At 35.5% G+C, this 23,782-nt stretch overlaps 1 protein-coding gene across 1 annotated transcript in view; it reads right to left on the reverse strand.

Moving 5' to 3' along the window:
• The window catches only part of CFTR (CF transmembrane conductance regulator), a 224,194-nt gene that overhangs the window by 152,996 nt on the left and 47,416 nt on the right, over positions 1-23,782 (reverse strand). Inside the window, 6 exon segments of the mRNA XM_016196929.2 lie at positions 2,435-2,527; positions 4,232-4,478; positions 7,780-7,905; positions 8,991-9,154; positions 10,022-10,111; positions 13,736-13,951. Of these exon segments, the coding sequence (XP_016052415.2) occupies positions 2,435-2,527; positions 4,232-4,478; positions 7,780-7,905; positions 8,991-9,154; positions 10,022-10,111; positions 13,736-13,951 (936 nt within the window).

Raw genomic sequence — 23,782 nt, forward strand, 5'->3', positions numbered from 1 at the left:
AAATGTATATAATATATAAAACCATACATACATTTTACATTAATAAAAATTATATATAAAGTTTTAGGCTGCTTTTCTGACTTGCAATAAATGATAAGTTATTTTCATATACCATTAAACATTGTTTTAAATGTATTTTAGTTGCAGGATAGTATCCAAGAGTATGCATATAATATATTTGTACTTTGCTACAAATGTGGAGTACATTCTTTTTTTTTATAAATTTTGACAAGTGGAATTTCCAAAGAGAATGAGTTTTAAAATTCTAAGACTTTTGAAAAGTAGTTCAAATTTTTTCCATCAATGTACGGTAGTGCTAGTTTTTCAAGGGCCCTTATCAACACTGTTGCTTTTGTTATTTGTTTGTCCTTTTTCATAGTTTTATAGGTGAAAATGGCATCTCGCTACTAGATCTTAGCCTTATTTATTTGCTCCCTACTAAGGCTGAACATTTCCCATGCTTCTGAGTTCTTTAGCTGTGAGTGGAATGGTTCTGATAGTCTTTGCATCTATCTCAGTTTTGTTTCATCTCCTCAAGTGGCTGGGTTATGGTTGACAAGTCATTATAACATTCAGAGCTTCAGCCTCCTGAGTTGTTGAGGATATTAGATGAAATAATATATATATAATTATTTTTTAAACAGCAAAGCAATAGTTGCTCTTAAAAGAAAATAAGAGGCAGTATGGTAAGTGAAAAAGGGCTCTTGCTGCCAGAGAAACCTAGGCTGACCTTTTAGCTCCACCCTATCTAGTTGTACAACCTTGTTCTAGTAACTTAAACTCTCTAAGTCTCAGCTTCTAAAGCATAAATAGACATTTTACCTACTCACAGGTATGGAGTGAGGAAGGAGTCATATAACTACTTGCCTCCTGGGTAACTGGGTTGATGGTGATGTCATCAAAGAAGATAAAGAATACACTGGAAACTTGGGGAATGATAAATGTGAAGTGCTTGAGGAGCATGTAGAAAATTTGGAAATACATATATGAAGTTCAGGAAAGAAACTGGGGTCAGAGATTTGCATTTGAGAGTCATTAGCACCTTGTCGTCAGCTGAGCCTGGGTGAGGTCATGAAATGCTAGGAGGATTTGGTCAAGACTCAGTGGCTCATCACTATTGAAATGGCAAGCAGGGAAGGCTAGAATTCATAGTCTGAGGGTAAAATTATGTGGAAAGTGAGGATACAGACAGACAGGAGTCAATGGTTCAGTGAGAGGGTTGTAGATGGTGACATTTGGGTCTAAATCCAGCTTCAGCTCTTGCCAGTTGTGTGAGCTAAATCAGGTCCCTTAACCTTTCTAAGCCTCCATTTCCTTATCAGTGAAATGGAAATGTTAATATTACTTAGGTCATAGGAATATTATGAGAATTCAATGAAACAACACATATAAAGGGCTTATTTTAGTGCCTGGCACATAAGGGCTCAAGCATGCTACGTATTTTATTAGGCGGAAGGAGAGTAAAAGGAAGGACTTTTCCACCAAAGCACAGAAACAATAGTTGTGAAAATGTCAAATTTACTTTTCCTTCATACCTAGAAGGGCATTTGAAATTTCTAAAAACAAAGAAGTAGTATCAGTTTGACCCACACACTTTTCCACAAACAATTTTGCTAATCAGATAAAGAATTATTCCCTTATCTTTATCTTAAAATATGAATTAAAGTGAAGCCCTGGTGATCAAGTTACTTGTATAAATAAAACAAATTTAAGATATTGTGTAATATGTAGAAATAGGACACTGGTTTCATAACTCCTATCTTTACTCAGATATCAGTGATAAGAAAATAGAAACTCAACAGGATTTCTCAATAATCAGATATTGCTTCTTCAGAGGTTGAAAACCATTGATAACATAATTTCTGACTTTGAGAAATAAGAGGATTTTTAATAGTAAATTAAAGTAAGTAAAAATCATAGAAAACCATACATTTGTAGATCTTCCATACATCTCTATGTTGACTGGAGTATGTAAAGCACTTGGACTGGAACTTGAGATAAGGTAGCATTTATTGAGGAATTATTATGTGCATGGTATTCTGCTGAACACTTTATACCTCTGCAAGGTAAATATTAATATTCCCATTTTACAGATGGAAAACCAGAGGCACCACAAAGTTCAATAACTCGATCTAGATTACACAGAGAGTAAATAGCAGAACCAGGGTTCAAATCCAGGGCTGCCCAGATCCAAAACCAATGAGCTTTGTATTAGTTCCTACTATGTTATGTGAAACAAGTTATATGACTTAGAAGAAAGAGGCTTCTATACAGCATTTAATATTCCTGGTCCTCTACTTCTTAATCTATAAAATAAATGGAGCAGTTCACCTTCCAGTTTTAATATCATTCTCACTGCCCATTAGCATGAAAATCACATTCACACAAAAACTGCTTAAGTATTTAAGCAAAAAATTAAAAAATAATTTCTGACCTCCTCCCAGAAAGCTGTTACGTTCTCCATCACTACTTCTGTAGTTGTTAAGTTATATTCCAATGTCTTATACTCTTGCTTTTGTAAGAAATCCTGTTAATAAAAACAGAGAAAAAACATTGTTAAGTTATATTCTAATGTCTTATAGAACTTAAAAAGCACCCCTGCATTATCCACCAATTTGCCTCAATTAGGACAAAGAGAAAACAAATATCTTTATCATTATAGCACCCTCCCCCTTTTTATAGGCATCATTAGCATCCCTTCTCTGGGTTAAGTGAAGGTGTGAAGATCTGATGTAACTGATTTTAAGGCATCAAACCTTGATTCTAAGTGGGCCCTATTAGAAACTCCCATTCAGAGTGTTCTGAGGGAAGCTGGGCACACAGAAAGAATTAAGTCATGCATCCTGAAGTCTTCACTATAGAGGCAATGAAACAAGCTTGGTCTTTACCTCACTTTTCCCTTTTCTTCTCTATTTTCCTCTTTCTTGCTACCTCTATTTTGGTTTCTTTTTTTTCTCCAATTTGTTTTCAAGATCTGTTTGTCTATCTCTGTGTTCCTGTTTGGTGGCCCTCTCTGTCTCTGACACTCTTTTCTCATTTCTCTGTATGTCTGTTTCTCTCTCTCTCTCTCTCTCTCCCTCTCTCTCTCTCTCTCTCTCTCTTTCTCTCACACACACACACACCCCTGTGAAGGGTTAAGAGAAGAAATAAGCTTAGTCTAAGACCTGCTATAGTTTTGAGCTACACTCATCAATTTACCTAAATTGCAGATCTCGAACTCACATATTTGTAAAATGATAAAATTAAGGAAGGCAGCTGAGTAGAGGTTGTGATAAACTGGAGAGGGCAGGCCTTCTTTGATGGAGGAGCTGCCACAATTTGTAGGAGAAGAGGATTCCATTTACCATATATTCCAATCCTTCAAAAGAGGTTGAAGATATAATTTATTGCATATACAACATCTCTTAATTTTTAAATGCTGGCAACTAATTGAGATGTGTGTTTTTTTTAATGTGAAGATCAAATAAAACTGGTCTAGGGGCCAAAATTAGGTCCGTGGGCCATCATTTGCAAACTCTGACCTAGGTTAAATAATGGCAGAACCACTCAAAAGTGGCTCACCTTTCACCATCATTTTTATTTATGTCACAGTGATTTCTTTTCTAGGTTGAATATTTAAATAGTATTTTAAAAGTATTATCAAACATTTTTATCTGCATATTAATTATAAAAATTATAACCACATAAAAGTTCTTAGTAGTGATTCAGTTTTATATAAATTGAGCCTCATCACTTGAGGACTTTAGAGCTTCTCTTCAGAGTTACCAGCTACATCAGCATTTCTGTAATTTTAAGGTAATTAATTTGACATAAAATGCCATTCTCATCCATCATATTGTCCAGGGACACACTTGGAAAAGTTTAAGGTGACTATTCCTAGAGTTAGCTGGAAAGTTTTTTAATGTCCTGATAAATTTGCCACCATCTTTGTGCACATTTGCCAAATCCATTAGAATGAACTATTGATTGATTGCTTCAATAAAATTTTCCAGAATACAGAAACAATATTTTCTGCAATTTCTTTGACTTACGAGAATTTCACAGGCTTTCACTTTATTTCACTAGACTTTCATTACTAGGGTTTGTTAGACCACATACAGAAGTCAAGAGAGAAAAGCCTGAGCATCAAACAGACCCAAGACCAAGAATTCACCTCTAGACAGTTTGCCCACTAGTAAAGTTCTAACTGTTCTAAAATCATTGTATACAATTCCCACTTATGGTACATTACCTGTATTTTGTTTATTGCTCCAAGAGAATCATACCATGTTTGTACAGCCCAGGGGAATTGCCGAGTGACTGCCATGCGCAGAACAATGCAGAATGAGATGGTCGTGAATATTTTTCGAAGGATGATTCCTTTGTTCAATGCATAGGGAAGCACAGATAAAAACACCACAAAGAACCCTGAGAAGAAGAAGGCTGAGCTATTGAAGTATCTCACATAGGCTGCCTTCTGGGTCAGTTTCAGTTCTGTTCTATAAAACAATAAATAAGATTTGGGGTGCTTATTTACTTTTCAAATATGAGGCATATTGAAATGTAAAATCTGAACACAGGCTCTCAAGGCTTTGTGCCTTTGGGCAAGTTATTTAACTTGTTTAGGCCTCAGTTTTCTTATCTGAAAGAGGAATAGAAATGAATGTACCAGTGTCTTGTCCATAAATACCTGTAAATATTATTTTTAAACCATACCTACTAAGCTCAATTACTATTACATTATTTTTGCATTTTTATCACTTCATTATTAATTAGTAATATTACTGAGACTGATAATTTTTTGTTTGTTGGTTGGTGTTTTAAGTGATTAAGTGTAGAAATGAGGACAATGTTGCAAGATTTATAAAGAAAAAGACAATTCTATGATTTCCTAATAGTTTCTTAGCACTTTAGAAATTCTAGCATGGCTTTGGGAAACACTGAAAATAACATATAAGCCACAGAGGAATGTTTCTCAAATATTAGCATAAGTAAAAATTACCTGAGAAACTTTTTTAAACACAGAGTCTCAGGCCCAGCTCTCAGAGATGCTGATTAAGCGAGTGTGCAGTAGGTTCCAAAAAAAACCAACAAAATAAAAACAACAACCCATGATTCTGTGCAGGTGGTTCTTGAAGATTAGGAATGTTGTACATACTGTATCCTCCTTGTCTCTCTCATTTTAGTGTAATTATTTGCAATCATATTATACTTCTGATCTCCTAGTCTAAACTGCAAATGTAAACTTACTTTTTTTTAACACATAGAAGAGGTTTAAATGCTACAACCAGAAAACAGGAAGTTCAGAGGCTGGTGAGAACAGAGGACAATACTGGCGTCAACCTCTGTCCCATTCTTCCAGGACCGTAAAAACCTAAGTCACCTGTTATCTCCCTGTTCAGCTCTTGTAAGGGAATGAGCAGTGGTTACACAGACAGTAGAGGGTCCTGGTGGGAGGGTGCAATAGGTGTGCCTGGCATTTTGGTGCTACTTTCACACACTTGTATAACTCAGAAAGGTTCTCATTCTTAAGTGGTAGAATTCAAAGGAAATCTTTTTTTTTTTTTTTTTTTTAAGTTTAAAAAATGTGATCTTGAGCACTCTGATGAAGAATAGTAATAGAGTTCTATGTGCCCAACCTAGACTGTGATTCACAGTCTAATGCTCACTTATATCAATTCTTTGGCATTGAAGACAGATTATGATTTTGGAATCTCACTGGGGTTTGACTCCTAGCTGTGCCAGTAACAGCTATGCCATCTTAAACAAGTTGTTCTTCCCTCTGATCCTATAGAATCCACATCCATAGAAGGGAAACATAATATCTTCCTTGTGGAGTTGTCAAAATAAATTACATCACAGAAGAGGGCCTGGCATTTGGACCTTACTATGTTGTCTTTAATCTTCATCAGAGAAAGAATAATATTGGCTATGCTGATATTAATAAAATGCTAGCAAACAATTTAGAAAATGTTAATAAATCTGTCAAAATTGTTGTTGAAATGTATAGAAACAGTTGAGGAAAATGGAAAAAGTATACTATAGGAAAAGAACAATGGATTCAAGAACATTTATAACGATCACCAAGAAAACAATACTCTCCATAATAAAATCATTAACACTTTATGAGTCATAAAAACATTTTATCAGTTTCTTATTAAAAAATTGAAAGTGACTTTATTACCAAAGAGCAATAAAGGATTATCAGGGACCTGTGCACAGCCTTTTTTGTGCAGTTCAACAGTGGCCATGCAAGGGTAATCACCCCTTTGAAGTGCATCCTACCAATCTCTCCCAGAACATTCTATTTGCTCTTTGGAGTAGAAGCAATTCTTGCTTTCCCATATTTATATTAGCACTTTCCAGCCTTTTCAGGAAACAATTTCATGCCAGATTAAGGAACTGGATTATACAAATTACAACCAAACATTTCTTATTAGAATTGGTCAAACAGAAATACAGAGTAGGAAGGATGGATATTATCATTTGAGAAACAGAGGGGGGGGAAAGTCAAGAAAAGTCAGCAAGCAGAATGACCTGACCAAGAGTTTATCTGGACTCCTGAGAAAGCTTCTCTTTACTCTTGCTATGCCTGTGCTTATAGGCATAGGAGTGACCAAGGAGACAAATGCTATGGAAAACACTTACTAATGAGAAAAACAACTTTGACAAAACAATTCCCCAAGGTCTTTAACGATGTTTCTGGAAAGAAAATATAATTCCTTTCCTGGATTTGTCTTGAAAGGCATAATAAAAACAGGTGAGCAATAATGTTTGGGAAATAAACACCCTTTTACTCTTTCTATTTACATGGCAAAGGACTTAACATTTCAGCATTTCTTTTGTTGTTCCAATCACACACCTGCAGCTCAGTTACTGAAATCAACAGCCTGAATCCCTGATAACCCACAGTCACACCATCCAAAAAGATGCTGCTCTTCTTTTTAGTATATTTTTTCTCATGAAACTCTCATGTGTTATTTGTCCTGAAATTGTCTTCTAACAGTATATCTATCCTCACAGAGTCTTCTAGAACATTTTTTTTGAATGTGGTTTGTAGAACATGGAACTTGACTGAAGAAAAATGGTCTCATGGCTACCCTAGTTTATATTTTGCCAAAAATTATCTCAGTAACCTTATCTCAGTCTGTGCTATACTTTTTTGCAGGATATCATCTTTACTAATCAGTGAAAGAAAGGTTATCTGAGGTGAAACAAGACTAGAGATAGGTGTCAAGTACTGACTCTAACTCAGGAGGTGGTTTTCATTACTTGAACTGACTTCTCAAGTGGAAGGTTTATTGAAACACTATTTATAGCTATTACCTTATGTTATTATTTTTAAGTTAAGGAAGAACAAACGTTTTAACCAAACGAAGCATGCTTTTTTTTTTTCCATTTTTCATAATGCATAGATTAAGGAGAATATAATAATAGGCAATCATTTATTTGGCTCAGAATTGTATACTTATTACTCTAGCAGTTCCATTTAAGGTTTCAATCAGCTTCCAACACCATGACATTATTTTAGTTAAATAAGTATATTAAGCAGCTATAAACACATATAAGAGATTCTTCTGTAAGGTATAAATACCTTTCTAGTGAAAAATAACACACTTGACAAACTATGTAAAACTAAGCCCATGAAAATTACTTTATGCCACTAATGTATAAATATTGAGATAATAGTACAATTGTTTGTTAGAAACTTCAAATGTGAGCTGGAAGTCCATTGAAACTCATTTTTGAAATATTAAACATTAACTGACTAATGATATTGAAACTATCTAAATTACTTACTGCCTTATGTTTTCAATCATTTTTTCCATTGCTTCCTCCCAGCAGTATGCCTTAACAGATTGGATATTTTCAATAATTTCTGAGGTGATCACGAGTCTTTCATTGATTTTCCCAGCTCTCTGATCTCTGTAAATCAATCAATCAATCAATCAGTTTCATACTTAGTAAAAACAAGTCAAATTATCCACTAAGAACTGCTGAAGCCAGTAAGAAGCCACATTTCTTTTATTAAACAGATGAGCATTTTATTATCAAATGATGATAAAAATAATAGCTACCACTTAATAAATGCCCCCTATGTGCCAGACATTGTATTAGATGCATTCCATACACTATTCCTAATCCCTACTGACAGTCTAGGAGTGGTGGTTATCTCTGTTTTAAAGATGAAAACCCAGAGACTCCAGGGAGTAAAGTGGCTTACTTACGTCATATAACTAGTGTGTACTCTGGCATTCAAGTCAAGGAGCTATCTGACTCCAAAATGTGTACACTTTCTATGATGCTCTAGCTGAAACACTCTAAAAGTCCTCTATCCAAGCAATGACTGATACCACTGAATCATTCTGCAATAAAAAGTAACCTAGACTCTGGTGTGGTTAACCAGGGTAGGAAAAGCTTGTAAACTCTACCTAAAATCTGTGTGTTCCTTTTCACTCACATCAATGTTTTGCCCATTGTACTTAAATCTTATAATCTATAAAAATTAACTGTATGGTAATATATTTATAAAGAAATTCTACAAATTGACAAGTAAAAAATATCCCATTGATATAGGAAGTATATTTGTACCATTAAAATAATTCCTTGATTGTGTGTTCGCCACCCAAAAAAAATTGTCTCCTTTAGTCACCATTTATCCTCCCTTTACCCTCTTCTACTTACCCCAACCTCCCTTTCCCTCTGGAAATCACTCTACTGTTGTCTATGAGGGTTTTTTTCTTAATCCCTTCATCTTTTCACCCAACTCTGAACCCCCCTTGCCTCTTACAGTTGTCAGTCTGTTCTCTGAATCTATAAGTCTGTTTCTATTTTATTTAGGTTCCACATATAAGTGAAATCATTACGGTAAAAATAAATTAATTAAATTAAATAATTCCATTTTAGCGACACCCAGTAAGTAATGCACAGAATAGTCCCTGGTTTCATTAGAGTGGGCTTTTTGAAAACCTAATTTAAAACCCTTTCAAGCTATGTAAACAGGGTGCTACCTGTACTTCATCATCATTCTCCCCAGCCCAGCTTGGACAATGGCGAGGACTATGAGGAAAGCAAGTCCACAGAAGGCAGAGGCCTGTAACAATTCCCAAAGCAGCCCCATCAGGAGTGTCACTTGTAAAGGAGCGATCCACACGAAATGTGCCAATGCAAGTCCCTGGAAAATAAGATCACAGTGAAAACTGGCGATATTTTATCCCTCACCCGGCTCCAGCCCTCCCAAAAAACAGACGAGCATAGTTGAATGAGTTTATACAATCAAACACTTTATGATTCTGAGCACACTAAAATCGAGGTATTCATTACATAAAACACATAGCAATATGCTTAAACCTACTATGCATAGACTAGGATATCCTGAGGAACAAATTTCAAGTTATTGCATTTTTATGTATGTGGCTTTTTTCCCCAGTGGACTTGAGATTGGATCTCTTAAGTGTCAAGTCAAGAATTTATTTTAAATAACTTACTTCTATTTGGATAAAGCAAGAACCATGAGAAAAACAAAAGACTGTCCAGAAGTCCAGCCTCTACAAAGTCTGAAAATATATTCAGAATAAATGCATGCTCAATTCAATAGTAATCTATTTAGAACCTGTTGAGGGCTCAATACTATGTTAAATACTGAAAATGAAAAGACAAATAAAACACATTATTGTTACTCAAGGACCAAGCATTTATTTGTGACACAAGATGGCACTGACCAAAAATAGCTCAGAATATCATATTCAACCAAAGTGAATAAGTGATTTAAAGTATAAAAGAAAACAAGATCTGACAAGGATTGAATTTTGAAAAACCTCATCAAATACCCAGCAAGCTGAGGTGCCTCTGAGTTGGGTGGTTCCACGAGACCCCAGGATGGCACTTTACTACACATATATCTTTCTCAGTTTTCAAAAATAGGGAAGGTAGAGATGGGTTCTACTTAACCACTTATTAGTGTTATCTGATCCAGGAAAACCTTCATGGTTATACGATTTTTAACAATAATGCATAAAAGATTATAACAGTAGGTACATACTTCATCAAATTTGTTCAAGTTATTTGAAAGGAGACTAACAAGTTGTCCAATGCTGATTTTATCTAGAACACGGCTTGACAGCTTTAAAGTCTAAAAGGAAAAATGAGAAGTTAGATGATGTTGACAAACAGAAGGAAAATATATCCATAAGTGACATACAGCTGAGGAATTAGCTTATGTATGTATTTTTAAATAAAGATAATGAAAATTACTTTATATTCATTTGGCTTTGTATCTTCTCAGATTTATAAATATTGCTCTTCACAACAAGTATTATATTGGCATGCCCCTAGTTATTTTATTTTCCAGCATCTAGAGAATAATAAGTATTTTTGCTCCTCCAAAATGGAAATGATATTGTACTTAAATACTTATTTACAATGTGAAGGGTTTGTTTTATTGTTATAAAGCATGGAACCAAAGGCAGTGGAATTTGAAATTAAACCCTTGGCTTTTCCCTGGCTGGTGTGGCTCAGTGGGTTGGGCATCATCCCCTGCACTGAAGGGTTGCCTGTTCAATTCCCAGTTAGGGCACATGGCTGGGTTGCAGGCTCGATCCCCAGTGTAGGATGTGTAGGATGTGATGGATGTTTCCTTCTCATGCTGGTGTTTCTCTCTCTGTCTTTCCCTCTCACTTCCTCTCCCTCTAAAAATCAACTTTAAAAAATCTTAAAGAAAAAAAGCACAAAAAATTTTGGCCTTAAATTTTGCATGCAGACCTAGCTGGTTTTGCTCAGTGGTTAGTGCGCTGGTCCAAGACCTGAAGGATCCCAGATTTGATTCCTGTCAAGGGCATATACTTTGTGGTTACAGGCTCGGTTCCCGGCCCCGGTAACCATGCAGGCGGCAACCAATCGATGTGTCTCTCTCACACTGATGTTTCTTAATCCCCCCCCCCCACTTCCCTTCCACTCTCTCTGAAAAGCAACGGAAAAAATATCCTCAGGAGAGGATTTTAAAAAAATAATAAAATAAAAAATTGCATGCAGTCCTATAGTAACTCTATTGAATAAACTTATTGTTAAAGTCAGTTAAAGTATACTATGTATAACTAAATCATTAATCATTTTGCGAAAGATTATACCACTAATATAAAATCCTTAAATCTGACAAAGAAATATGCATACATATACACAAAATAAAATTGTTTAGTAGATAAATTAATTATGATTATAAAAGATTACAGTCATACTTTGCCTGCAAAATGTAATAAGAATTGATTTGCCATTAGATGGCTTTGATCTGAGAGTGCCCATCTAATATTTGTTTTAACTGAATTCCTTACATATATCTTGAGTACTTAGATGTAAATTGTTATATTTAAGGCTTCAAGGGTTATTATTAATATGTTTTAAAACACAATTCTTGCCTCAAGGCAACCTAGTACTGATATAACTAAATGTGATAAGACAAATGAGTTAAAGGGAGTAGAATATAATAAGATGGTTAAGAGAAAGTTCTCATTAAAGTCCAGAAAGATTTTATTAAAGAGGTGGAATTTTAAGATGGGTATGGAATAATGAATGGCATTTAGGTAAGCACAGATGAAGAAGGAATCAAGGCAATTAATTCCAAAACAGTATTAGCACAACATGAGGGGGTGAAATCAGTTGAGCTGGATCACATGTAATTTAGTAACAGGCTCAGTTTCAGGTAACTGAGTTCTCCATGGGTCTCCATGCTAAGCACAATAAACACTCAGTGAATATTTTTCACTTTAGTTATTTCTATCATATTGAAATTCACAGGCAAAGCTAAATTTAGTTTTTACTTAGATTCATTATTTAAAATATAATCTGAATGTGTCATAGTTGCAAATTTGGGAACAAAGCAAAATGTTGCCTTATTACAAAATTTGGAATATTGCATAAAGAATTAGCAATTGCCTGCCACATCAATGAAAATGGTCAGCTAAGGTACCAGTTTACTTTAGGTTTACTTTAGGGACCAACCACAGCCACTTGGAGATGCAATTGCAGTCTTTGGTGATAATGCCAATGAAGGCCAATAGGTGTGGCTAGAGAGGTAAAGCAAATTCAGTAAGAACAGTGAGAAAGGAGACAACAGCTTCTAACTTTCATGAATGCGTTCTGTATCTGAAAGCACATATGTTATATATATTACTGTATTTGTGATGTTATATATGGACTTATTTACAAATTAACCTGCTCCTTCTTTGATATCTCTTCCCCTTTAGCCCAGACCATTCATACCTCATCCCATATAACACAGTTTGTCTTGCTACATTATTTCAGTTCTATTTTATTTTTCCTAATTCTTGGAAAACCGTTCACTTCAAGAATTATGATTTACTCATTTTAGAAAATTTAAACAAGTTTTCACAATGTCCTATACTTTTTAGGTCTTAGTTTCTTAAAATCTTTTATCCATAGAATAGGATAATAGCTCCTACCATATAAAGTTTGAGAGAGGTTCAAATAAGATAGTATACTTAAATCACTTAGAAGCTTGTCATGCACATCATTAGCTATTACTTACATTATGATAATAAGCACTTTTATAAATATTTTTTAAATTGGATTAGGCTTTCTTTAATATTCTTGCTGTGTAGATTCTACCTTCGAAATAACATCTAATAATTTCTTCACTTATGTAAAACTTCTGGGTCAAAGTAAAATTTAATAAAATAACTGTTGATTTATCACCCATGCTTTCCTGGTTCTTGTGAACCAATGAGACTGCAGCTGAGGCGGTTTAAATAAACTGTGGACTCTGTTTTGGTTTTTTGGGGGGGAGGGGGTGCATTCATAAAAGGCTTCCTTGAACAATAAAGCATGGCTATCAAGGTTTTACAACACAACTGACCTTGCATGATGTATATTATGCAAGTGTTATAGGTTATTTGCTAGAGGAAATTTCAGATCCATGACTCTCATAAGCCAATTAAACAAAGTTTTTACCTTGGAAGAATAACAGAGAGAATAAGGGTAAAGCAGTATACAAATGATTCAACCGAATGACTTGGTGGATCTAATCAGTCACATATGGTCTTGAATCTGGTTGGTGAAAACACGTTATTGAAATAATCTTAAATTGTGTTTGCAAGGTAGCTAAATCTTAATCTGAATTTACCTAAATCATGCTTCAGCAACTTGGGTTCTTTTCTGGACAGTACACATAGAAAACCAGAAAAGGTTCTTACAGTTGCCATCCACATGCTGTTCTAAAATATTTTAATTTGCAGAACTCACAGGATGACAAAAATCTATCTCAAAATAAGGCAGTGGATAGGTGAATATACCACTCTGTCATAACTAGTTAAGGTGAAAACTTTCCGTGCCTGGATTATCATTAACAATTATGTACTATATTCTTATTGTTGAACATAAGGATACATGGCATTTCACTATAAGACAGTATTTTGTCAATAACTTATGCAGATGATAAGACTCATTTTAACGGGGAGTCATGGATTCCAAAAAATGATGACATGACTAGTGAAAAAAACAAAAATGAAACTATACTATAGGCAGGTTATAGAAGATGCCAATAATTATTAAAGTGAAGGTGTTCAGTAATTATTAAAGTGAATTAAATTATCAAGGAAAATTAGAAATATTATTGCTGCCATTTATTTTATAGATTTATGAAACTGATTTCAGCATTTATCCTTAATTTGTACCCACACAGCATTTAAAACATGATGCCACTCCATGTGGCATCAAGCATGAAGACTGTGCAAGGAAGTATTACCTTCTTATAAATCAAACTAAACATAGCTATCCTTATTTGCATTCCAATGTGATGAAGGCCAAAAATGGCTGGGTGCAGTAGCAGTGTCCTCAGGATAAAAAGAAGGCATAACCCTATGCCTAGGTAAACCGCGATGGAGCGTTCCACTTTATTATCTGGATCATAGGAAGCTATGATTCTTCCCAGTAAAAGAGGCTGGACTGCTTTGGTGACCTCCTGCAGAAGAAAAGAGAGAAATAAAACTTTATTCCCCTTTCATAAAATACTCTCACAATTTCAACACAGGAAGTTTTATCTTTAGAGGAGAACTTAAAATGGCTACACAAAGAATCAAGCCATATATGAAATTCTTAACATTGTTTTTAATAGCTTTATACTTAAACTCCCTGCCATGGTATCATCATTATATTTTTCCATAACCTGTCACCTCTATCACCATAGATCCATCTGAATTGTTATTCAGTTGCAATTTATAACAAAATAAATGAAATGTGTATTAATCTGATTTAGACATCTATTCTACATATTGTCATTATTGAATTAGTTAGTTGTCATCTAGCCAAAGAAGACACATTCATCTCTTGAACAACAATGGCTATTCCATAAAAACACTGGTAGTATTACTCTGGGAGGGTACATGTTCATAAAAATAATGCAGTTTATTTTGGGTAAAGAAAATTCCAATAATAGGACCATCTGCCAACATCAAGCCAACACAAACCTCACAACATGGAACTGTTAATATAAAAGGACAAAATCAGCATTCTAACCAGCCCCCTCTGCCCTTTTAGTTTTCCCTACTCTGTTTTGAGCAGCATGTTCTCTAATATTTACAATGGAACCATTAACAGGTATCACCTGATTTTTTTATTTGGAAGGGGAAACAATGGTAACTGATACCTAGCTTAGTCTTTGAAGTACAGTTCTTTACAAAAATCATCCCTGTAATGAGAAACACAGTCCTACATTCTTGGCATGTGAAAGCTGTGTGTACACCATTGCTCAGATTATTTTCAGAGACACAAGAAATTTCCCAATAAGGCACCACAGAAAATAGTGCAAGCAGACTGAGGTCTGAATGTAATGAGAAGGAATACAAATTTACTTGAAACTTTATCAAATTTTATTACTTTTTATCAGGCACAAATCACGATGGAATTTGCTTAATGTTTCACTAGGATAATAGAAGAAGATAGATAGAAATGTTTAAGTCAGCATGACAGTGAAATGAACACTGAATTCAGAGTCATGAAACTCACATTCTTATCCCACCATGTTACTTATACTCTTTGTCACTTTAGTCACTTCCCTTCTCTGGATGGTTTCCTCACTGATAAACTGAGTGGTGGAGCAAGCTGATATTGAAGGTCCCCTTCAGTGCTAACATGTCTGATTTCACAGTCTGAGTCTGGGACTTGGCCTGGCCCACATCCTGCCACCACTATAGCTGTTTTCTATTCAGAAGGATGCAGGTCTGAACAATGAGAGTTCCATAAGAGGAGCATAAGTAATTGCATTCCTGGTGAGAAGCCTCTCGAGTATCAGTTTAGATGACTCTCCCAGAGAAAAATGAAGGAGCCTTGTAATAACTCCTGGGAGATGTATCTGGCCTCTCATGGGATCCTCCAGGCCAGAGCTTAGTCACTGTGATGAGTCTACATCCTTTAACAATTCTGTTCTGCCTGCATACCCAGGACAGGGTCTGATGTTTCTTGAGATAGGGAAGTCTGCCGGATATTCAGGCCATGAAAGAAAGTTCAGATGAAAATAGAAAACTCGCCCAGCAGGGCATGGCTCAGCGGTTGAGCATCGACCTAGGATCCAAGCGATCAGGGTTCGATCCCGTCGGGGGGTGCAGGAGGCAGCCAATCAATGACTCTCTCATCATTGATGCTTCTATCTCTCTCTCTCCCTCTCCTTTTCTCTCTCTGAAATCAATAAAGATATATTAAAAAACGAAAATAGAAAACTTGGCTCAGGCTTGCAATTACATTAAATGAAATAATCCCAAGATAACTTTACCTTAAAAATTACAATTCCAAACCCAAAGCATACTTTTTTCTAATACAATTAGAATGACTAATTTAAAATCTTCTAAATTTACATTATTTTCTCTATTGTGTCTAGTCAGTAAAATCATCATAATCTGAACTCATTTAAAATATATTTTATATGTCTAAGTCCCAGGAATACTAGGTCATTATTTGAGAAATATTGAGAAGTTAAGATTTCTTAATATTGGGAAATTAATTAGTAGCATACCAATAGCCTATAGAAGAACCTATGGTTATCTCAATAACAACTGTAAATGAATCTGATAAAACTTCAGTATGTTTCAGATAATGTTCTAAATAAGCTCAAATATTAAGATATTTCATTAACCTGAGAAGAAAATTCTCCTCCAAAACAACAATCAGCATCACTAATTAATAAAACTCTAGAAACCAATAGCTTTAGAGTTGCCAGCATGACTCAGTGGTTAGAGCATCCGTCTTCACGCCAGAGGGTTCCAGTTGTATTCCCAATGAAGGGAATACCTGGGTTGTAGGTTCCTTCCCTGACCCTGGTTGGGATGCGTGCTGGAGGTAGCCAGACAGTCAATGTGTCTCTCTCACATTGATGTTTCTCTCTCTCTATTCCTCCCCTCTCCCTTCCACTCTCCCTAAAAATCAATGGAAAAAATATCCTGGGGTGAAGATTAAAAAATAATAAAAAAAATTAAAAAACACAAACAATAGGAATACTAGCTATTAGTACAATTAAACATTATTTCTGGAACTTTTTACTAATACAACTCCAAAAGAAAAACAACTGAGGTGTGAATATTGGAAAGGAGAAGTGAAAGTATCGTTATCAGCATAGAATGTGATTGTCCATAGAACAAATTTTAGTGAATCAAAAGTTTAAAAGGTAGAGATTTAAAAAATATTTATACTAAGAAAATAGATTCCTATACCTCAAGTATAATTATCAATTAAATAAGTATCCCAGTTATAGCAACAATATAACAAAAAATGCATTGTAAATACCAACAATTAATATATATATAAATATATAATACATTACTAAGACATATTTTTAAAATCTTAAATAAACAAAGAACTTAAAAAACTTTCTAAAAAGAAAAACTGACTGTTGCAAAGATTGTATGCTCCCCCAAGCTATTTGATAAGATTAATGCAATCTTCATCAGAATTCCAAGGAGAGTTTTTGGAAGTGAACTTTTACACAGTAATAGCAAAGGCTGTCTATCATAGTTCTTACTAATCCCAGCACCATACACAATACCTAGCACAGAATATCCACTCAGCATATATTTGTAGATCAATGGATAAAATGATATTAAATTTCATTTGGGAAGAAAAATAAGAGATTCATGAAAAACATTTGAGGAATAAGAATAATGTGTCAAAGTGTTTACATTACTAAATATCAAATCATATTATACAAATATAAAAATATGTAGCATGAGAAAAAAAATATACTGATTCATCTGGAAAGTCCCAAAACAGGTCCAAGTACACTTAATAATTTAATATATAATAAAACAAGGCATTTTAATTCAGTGGATAAAGGCTAGATCACACTACAAATAATAGAGAAACTACTCATTTCTAAAATTAGATTTACTGCCCTAACCAGTTTTTCTCAGCAGTTAGAGCATCAGCCTTCAGGCTGAAGGGTCTCAGATTCAATCTCTGGTCAAGGGCATGTACCTCAGTTGCAGGCTTGATTCTTTCCCTGCTCCCACAGCATGTGGGAGGCAACCAATCGATGTATCTCTCTCACATGGATGTCTCTCTATGTGTTTCTCCTCCTCCCTTCCACTCTCTCTAAAAAAAAAAAAAAAAAAAAAATCAATGGAAAAAATATCCTCGAGTGAGGATTAAAAATAAATAAATAAATAAAATTAGATTTACTTTTAAATAATTATTTATTTGTAAATCCCAGTTGACATACAATATTATATTACTTTCAGGTGTACAACCCAGTGTTCAGACATTTATACAGCTTACAAGGCGACCACCCTGATAAATCTCGTGCTTGTCTGACTGCACACGTAGTTATTCCATTACTGACCCTGTTGCCTATGCTGTACTTTACATCCCCATGGCAATTCTGTAACTACCAATTTGTGCTTCTTAATCTCTTCACCTTTTTTCACTCATACCCCCACACCCCCTCCAATCTGTCAACCTTCAAAAAGTTCTCTGTATCTGTGAGTCTGTTTCTGTTCTGCTTATTCATATATTTTGTTTTTTAGATTCCACATATATATGAAATCATATGGCATTTTTCTTTCTCTGTCTGACTTATTTTGCTCAGCATTAAATCCTATAGGTACGTCCATGTTGTTGTTGCAAAAGGCAATATTTTTTTCTTTTTTATGGCTGAGTCATATTTCATTTTACATATGCACTACTTCTTTATCCACTCATCTACTGATGGACACTTAGGTTGATTCCATATCATGACTATTGTAAATAATCTTTATGTCTTTTCTTTTTTAAAATATATCTTTATTGATTTCAGAGAGAGGAAGGGAGAGGGAGAGAGGAGATAGAAAGATCAATGATGAGAGAGTCATTAATGGGCTGAAGCCTGCAACCCAGGCATGTGCCCTGACCGGGAATCGAACCCCGATCGCCTGGATCCTAGGTCGATGCTCAACCGCTGAGCTATGCCCAGCCAGGCTGTATATGTCTTTTCAATTTGGTGTTTTGGGTTTCTTCAGATAAATACTCAAAAGTGGAATTGGTGGGTCCTTCTTTGTCTCGTTATAGACTTTGTTTTAAAATCTATTTTGTCTATTTGTTTTTGCTTCCATTTTCATGAAATATATTTTTCCATCCCTTTACCTTCAGTCTGTGAGTGTCTTTTGATCTGGTGAGTCTCTTGTAGAGTGCATAAGAATCTTGTTTTGTTATCCCTTTAGGTACCATATGTCTTTTGATTGGAAAATTTAATGCATTTGAATTTAATGCATTTGTTAATAGACGTGTATTTATTGCCATCTCATTCATATTTTTATCTATTTTTCTTCTTTTTCTTAAAGAAGACCTTTTAATATTTCTTGTAATGCTGGTTTGTTTAGTGGTGATGAACTCCTTTAACATTTTCTTGTCTGGGAAGCTCTTTCTCTCTCCTTTGATTTTAAATAATAGCTTTGCTGGATAAAGTAATCTTGGTTACTTGAAGCATTTAGAAGCTCTGGAATCGAAATGCTTCAAGTAACCTTGCTTTTCATCACTTTGAATATTTCATATCAATCCCTCTGGCCTGCAAACTTTTTGTTGAGAAATCACAGACAGTTATGGGATTTCCTTGTAGGTAACTAATTGCTTTTCTCTTGTTGCTTTTAAGATTCTCTCTTTGTCTTTAACCTTTGGCATTTTAATTATGATGTTTGTTGATGTGGGCCTCTTTGGGCTCATCTTGCTCGAGACTCTGTGCACTTCCTGGACCTATATATCTATTTCCTTCATGAGGTTAGGGTCATAACTTTTTAAAATAAGTTTTCAATTCCTGTTCTCTCTCTTCTCCTTCCAGAACCCCCTTAATGCAAATGTTGATATGATTGAGGCTCCTTAAACTATCCTCATTTTTTAATTTATTTTTCATTTATTTAATTAATTTATTTTTTGCTGTTCTGATTGGGTTTTTCCACTTCCTTATCTTACAAATCACTGATTTGATCTTCTGCTTCATCTACTCTATTGTTGGTTTCCTGTAATGTATTCTTCATTTCTGTTCATGTATTCTTCATTTCTGACTGGATAATTTTTATGTTTTCTACCTTTATTTTTGTTTCCTACCTTTGTGTTGAAGTTCTCACTAAATACATAGAGTATTTTTATAACCAGTGTTTTCAATTCTGCATCTAGTAGATTGCTTGTCTCCATTTTCTGGAGTTTTGTTCTGCTCTTTCATTTGGGACATGTTTCTTTGTCTCCTCATTCTGGCTGCCTTTCTATGTATTAGGTAGAGCTACTATGTCTTCCAATCTTGGTAGATTGACCTTATGTAGTAGGTGTCCTGCAAGGCCCAATGGCACAACCTTCTCAGTCACCACAGCAGGGCCCTGGGGCCTTTCAGATGCATATCCTGTGCAAGCTGTGTGCACCCTCTTGTTGTAGTTGAGCCTTGATTGCTGTTGGCACCTCAATGGGAGAGATTTACTCCCAGGCTGATAGGCTTCAAGGACTCACTGAGACTACAACAGAAAAGCTGCTGTGCAGGAACTGACCCAATGGAACAGAAGTTGCTTTAGCAGGGCTCTGGTGTCAAATGAGTCTGCCCCTTGAGTGTGTCATTCATGGAGGTGGTTGTGTGGTGCTTCAGCATAGTCTAGAGTGATTACTAGGTGTGCTAGCTCTGGGGCCTCCCAGGAGTTGCAGGCCAAAGTTAGCCGCCACCTGTGTCCTGCTCAGTGCAACTACCTTAACTACAGAGCAATCTGCACATGGCTCATACTTTTGCTGGGCTTGGAGGTGCCCAGGAGAGGCCAAGCTGTGAATCAAGGCTGTCTGCTACTAATGCAAGTGGTACGGGGCACCTGGAAGCCAGATGCTGCATGTTTGGGGTTCATGAGCCTTTGAGAGATTTTAGCAAAGTCTGTAGCATGAGCCAAAACAGGCTGTTTGTGTGGAAAAGCCACTGGAAATAGCTTGAGTGGGCCCAAAAGTTGGGTGGGGCAAGGTATCAGGGAATTGCTTGGGCAGGGAAAAGAGTGTTAGGTTAATGGAGACTTAGATGTGATGCCACCCTGCAACTCTGTTGGGCAGTGCTCAACTAAGAAACAATGGCCTCTGACAGTACTTCTGTAGGAGGAAGCTGCCCTTCCAGCATTTGACCTGAAGTCAGATGATTCAGTTCCTCCCCCTATGTCCCTAGCACCTTTTGAGCTGCTGCCCCAGTGCTGAAGCTCAGAATGAGTCAGTGTGTGGACCGTTTAAGAGGAATGCCTGGGACTAGAGAAGAGCTCCATCTCACTCAGCCACAATCTCTGCTGGTTTTTACAACCAGAAGGTATGGGGACTTCTCTTATTAGCACTGTTTTGACAAGGTAAATAAGAGTGTTAATTTTTGTTTATTTTTTTTAATTTCTTGATTTTAGAGAGAGAGGAAGGGAGAGAGGAAGAAAGAGAGAGAGAGGGAGAGATGTCATTCCACTTATCCATGCAATCATTGATTGTCTCCTGTATGTGCCCTGATCCAGCATCAAACTTGCAATCTTGGCATATCAGGATGAAGTTCTAGCCAACTGAGCTACTGACCAGGGCAATTTTTGTTTATCTTGATACACTAGAGTCTGATGGTAATTTTTGGCTTTATACTAATTGCTAAAGGAAAATAATTTCCATATTCAGCATAGAAAATAAAACCTATTCATTGATAAAATTATTTGTAGTTTTTACAAATATGTATGTATACCACAATAAGAACAGAATCTCAAAAATGGTATCATAATACCTGTCTACCTTTGAGTCATGTGTTTAGATTCAATACCTAATGTGAAATGTTTTGCTTTTGGTGTTTTCCTTTTAGTGTTTATTGATTCATTAACTATTGCCAGCAACATCTTCACTAGAAATCTAAGCTACATTCTTCATGTTTTATAATAAAATGTTCTTGGACTTGCTAATATAGCAGCAACAGTAGGTTTAACCCAGAAGATGCAATAATGGAAGATGTGTTACAATACTAATTTTATTTTATTTTTTAAATTTTATTTTTGTTTAAAATATTACAGATGTCCCTTTTTCTCCCCAATGACCCATTCCACCCCGTCCCTTCCCCCTCCCCAGGCCCTCTCCCCACCATTGTCAGTGCCCTTGGGTTGTGCATACATGCATACAAATTCTTTGGTTACTCTCTCCCCCTCCCCCACCCGCCCTCCTCCATCCCTCTGACATTCGTCAGTTTCATCTATGCTTCCATGTCAACAATACTAATTTTAATTTTTGAGGTAATGCTTAGAATTTAGGTATCATTTTTAAATATTAACAAAATACTTTCCTGTGCCCTATAAAAATCAAATGTGTACTTTAAGACTTCCTTATAGCATATATAGACATACAAGAAAATGCAAATAATAGTATTTGTGCAGGTAGGTAGAGATTCTATTTAAAGATCTAGTAACAGTTAACATTTATGAGCACTTGCTATATATATACCAGGATTCATTCTACTTGCTTAACTCATTTAATTCTCATAATAACTCTATGAAATAAATGCTATTACCTCCACCTTACAGTTAAAGAAACTGCGACAAGGAGAGTTTAAATAATTTGCCCAGGCCCTAGCCAGTTTTTCTTAGGGGTTAGAGCAGCAGCCCTAGGTTCAATGCTGGCCAAGGGCACCTACCTCAGTTGCAGGCTCAATCCCCAGCCCTGAGTCACGTGCTGGAGGCAACCAATCAATGTGTTTTTTTCACATGGATGTTTTTCTTTCTCTCTCTCTTTCTCTCTTGCTCTCTTGCTCTCTCTCTCTCTCTCTCTCCCTCTCCCCCTTCCACTCTCCCTGAAAAGCAATGGAAAAAATATCTTCAGGTGAGGATTAAAAATAATAATAATTATAATTTGCCCAGTGTCACACAGTTAGTAGGTGGTAAAAGTGGGATTTGAACCAGAAAGTCTGACTCCAAAGTCCCATTCTTATTCATAGTCTTAAATCAAAAATGAAAACGTTAAAACATGACCTAGTTCCCTCTCTGTTGATCATCAAGGCAAGCATTGTGATTGGTTCAATGTCAACCTACCATCACTGTAATTTAAGAGAAATACCATTTCTCTAGGCCCCATATCATGGACCTACAATCTAAAAAGTGGAAGGTATTAAAGAGGCTGTATACTTTACTGTCACCTCTTGAACTGTATAGTTAAGGAAATTGGGATCCAGACAAGTTCTTTGATTTGTCCAAATATAATAAAACAGGCTGTGGTATCAAAGCATGGTCATACCCTAGGAGAATTGAGGGAAAAAATGCTCCACCTTTGAAAAGAACAAGTCCTTGAGTATATCACATATATTTTATTTACTACATTTCACCACATCAGGTTCATAGTCATAACTGGATATTGGTCAGCTACAAGAACTAAAGATATACCATGTTCCTGCCAGGAATGAAAAAAATGGGACCCCTCATATCCAATTTAAGTTGTAAGCACATGATCACAGACAATTCCTAATCTACAAATTGATTGTGTTCTAAATGTCACATGGAAGAACAAGAGATATATTTTGCCTTAGATATAATTTTCTACTGAATATGGTGCTGAATTTCTAAATTAGCCTTCAAAAGCATATATAATGCTAAATGCTCTTGGAGCACCTTTCTGTTCAAATAGTACTATTGAAACCTAATCATAGTGGGGATAACGGTGATGGGAAGAGATTTGACTTGGGGTGGTGAAAATGCAATATAATATACAGATAACGTATTATAGAATTGTATACTTGAAAGCTATATGATTTTCTTAATTGATGTAACCCCAATAAATTCAATAAAAATTTTTTTAAAAGAAACCTAATCAACGTGTAACAATATTTTTACAGAAAGAGATGGAACATCTCCCCTTGCTGCAGACTTGGCAAAGAAACAAAGTCCCTCTTAGCTATATCTTTGCCCTCTCCATGCACCCTGTCATCTATCTGCTTTTCTACAATAGAGTCTTTTTCTTTTCTTTTCTTTTTCTCTTCTTTTTTATTTTTGCATGGATGCATCTTTTTTTAAGCTATTTGAATCTAGGTGAATTTATCCCTAATTATTTTCTCTGTTTTCATTTCTTTGTTTTCACTTATACTTTACATTCAATATTATTCTGTATTAGCTGCAAGAGAGTGCTGGAGGAAGACACAAAAGTTAATAGTTAACACTGGGACTTTCCACAAACTCTTAGCCAACTTTTAGTCTCAGTGAGATTCCTGTCACTTTTATTCAGGGTATTCTTGGTCATGATCTGACTACTTTTCTTTTCACAACTATTACTTCTAACTAGGCTTTCTCTTCTTCCATGACTCTGTCAGGCCTTGCTACTCAAAGTG

This window comes from Miniopterus natalensis, chromosome 10 (assembly GCF_054644295.1).
Source record: "Miniopterus natalensis isolate mMinNat1 chromosome 10, mMinNat1.hap1, whole genome shotgun sequence".
NCBI classification, from domain to species: domain Eukaryota; kingdom Metazoa; phylum Chordata; class Mammalia; order Chiroptera; family Miniopteridae; genus Miniopterus; species Miniopterus natalensis.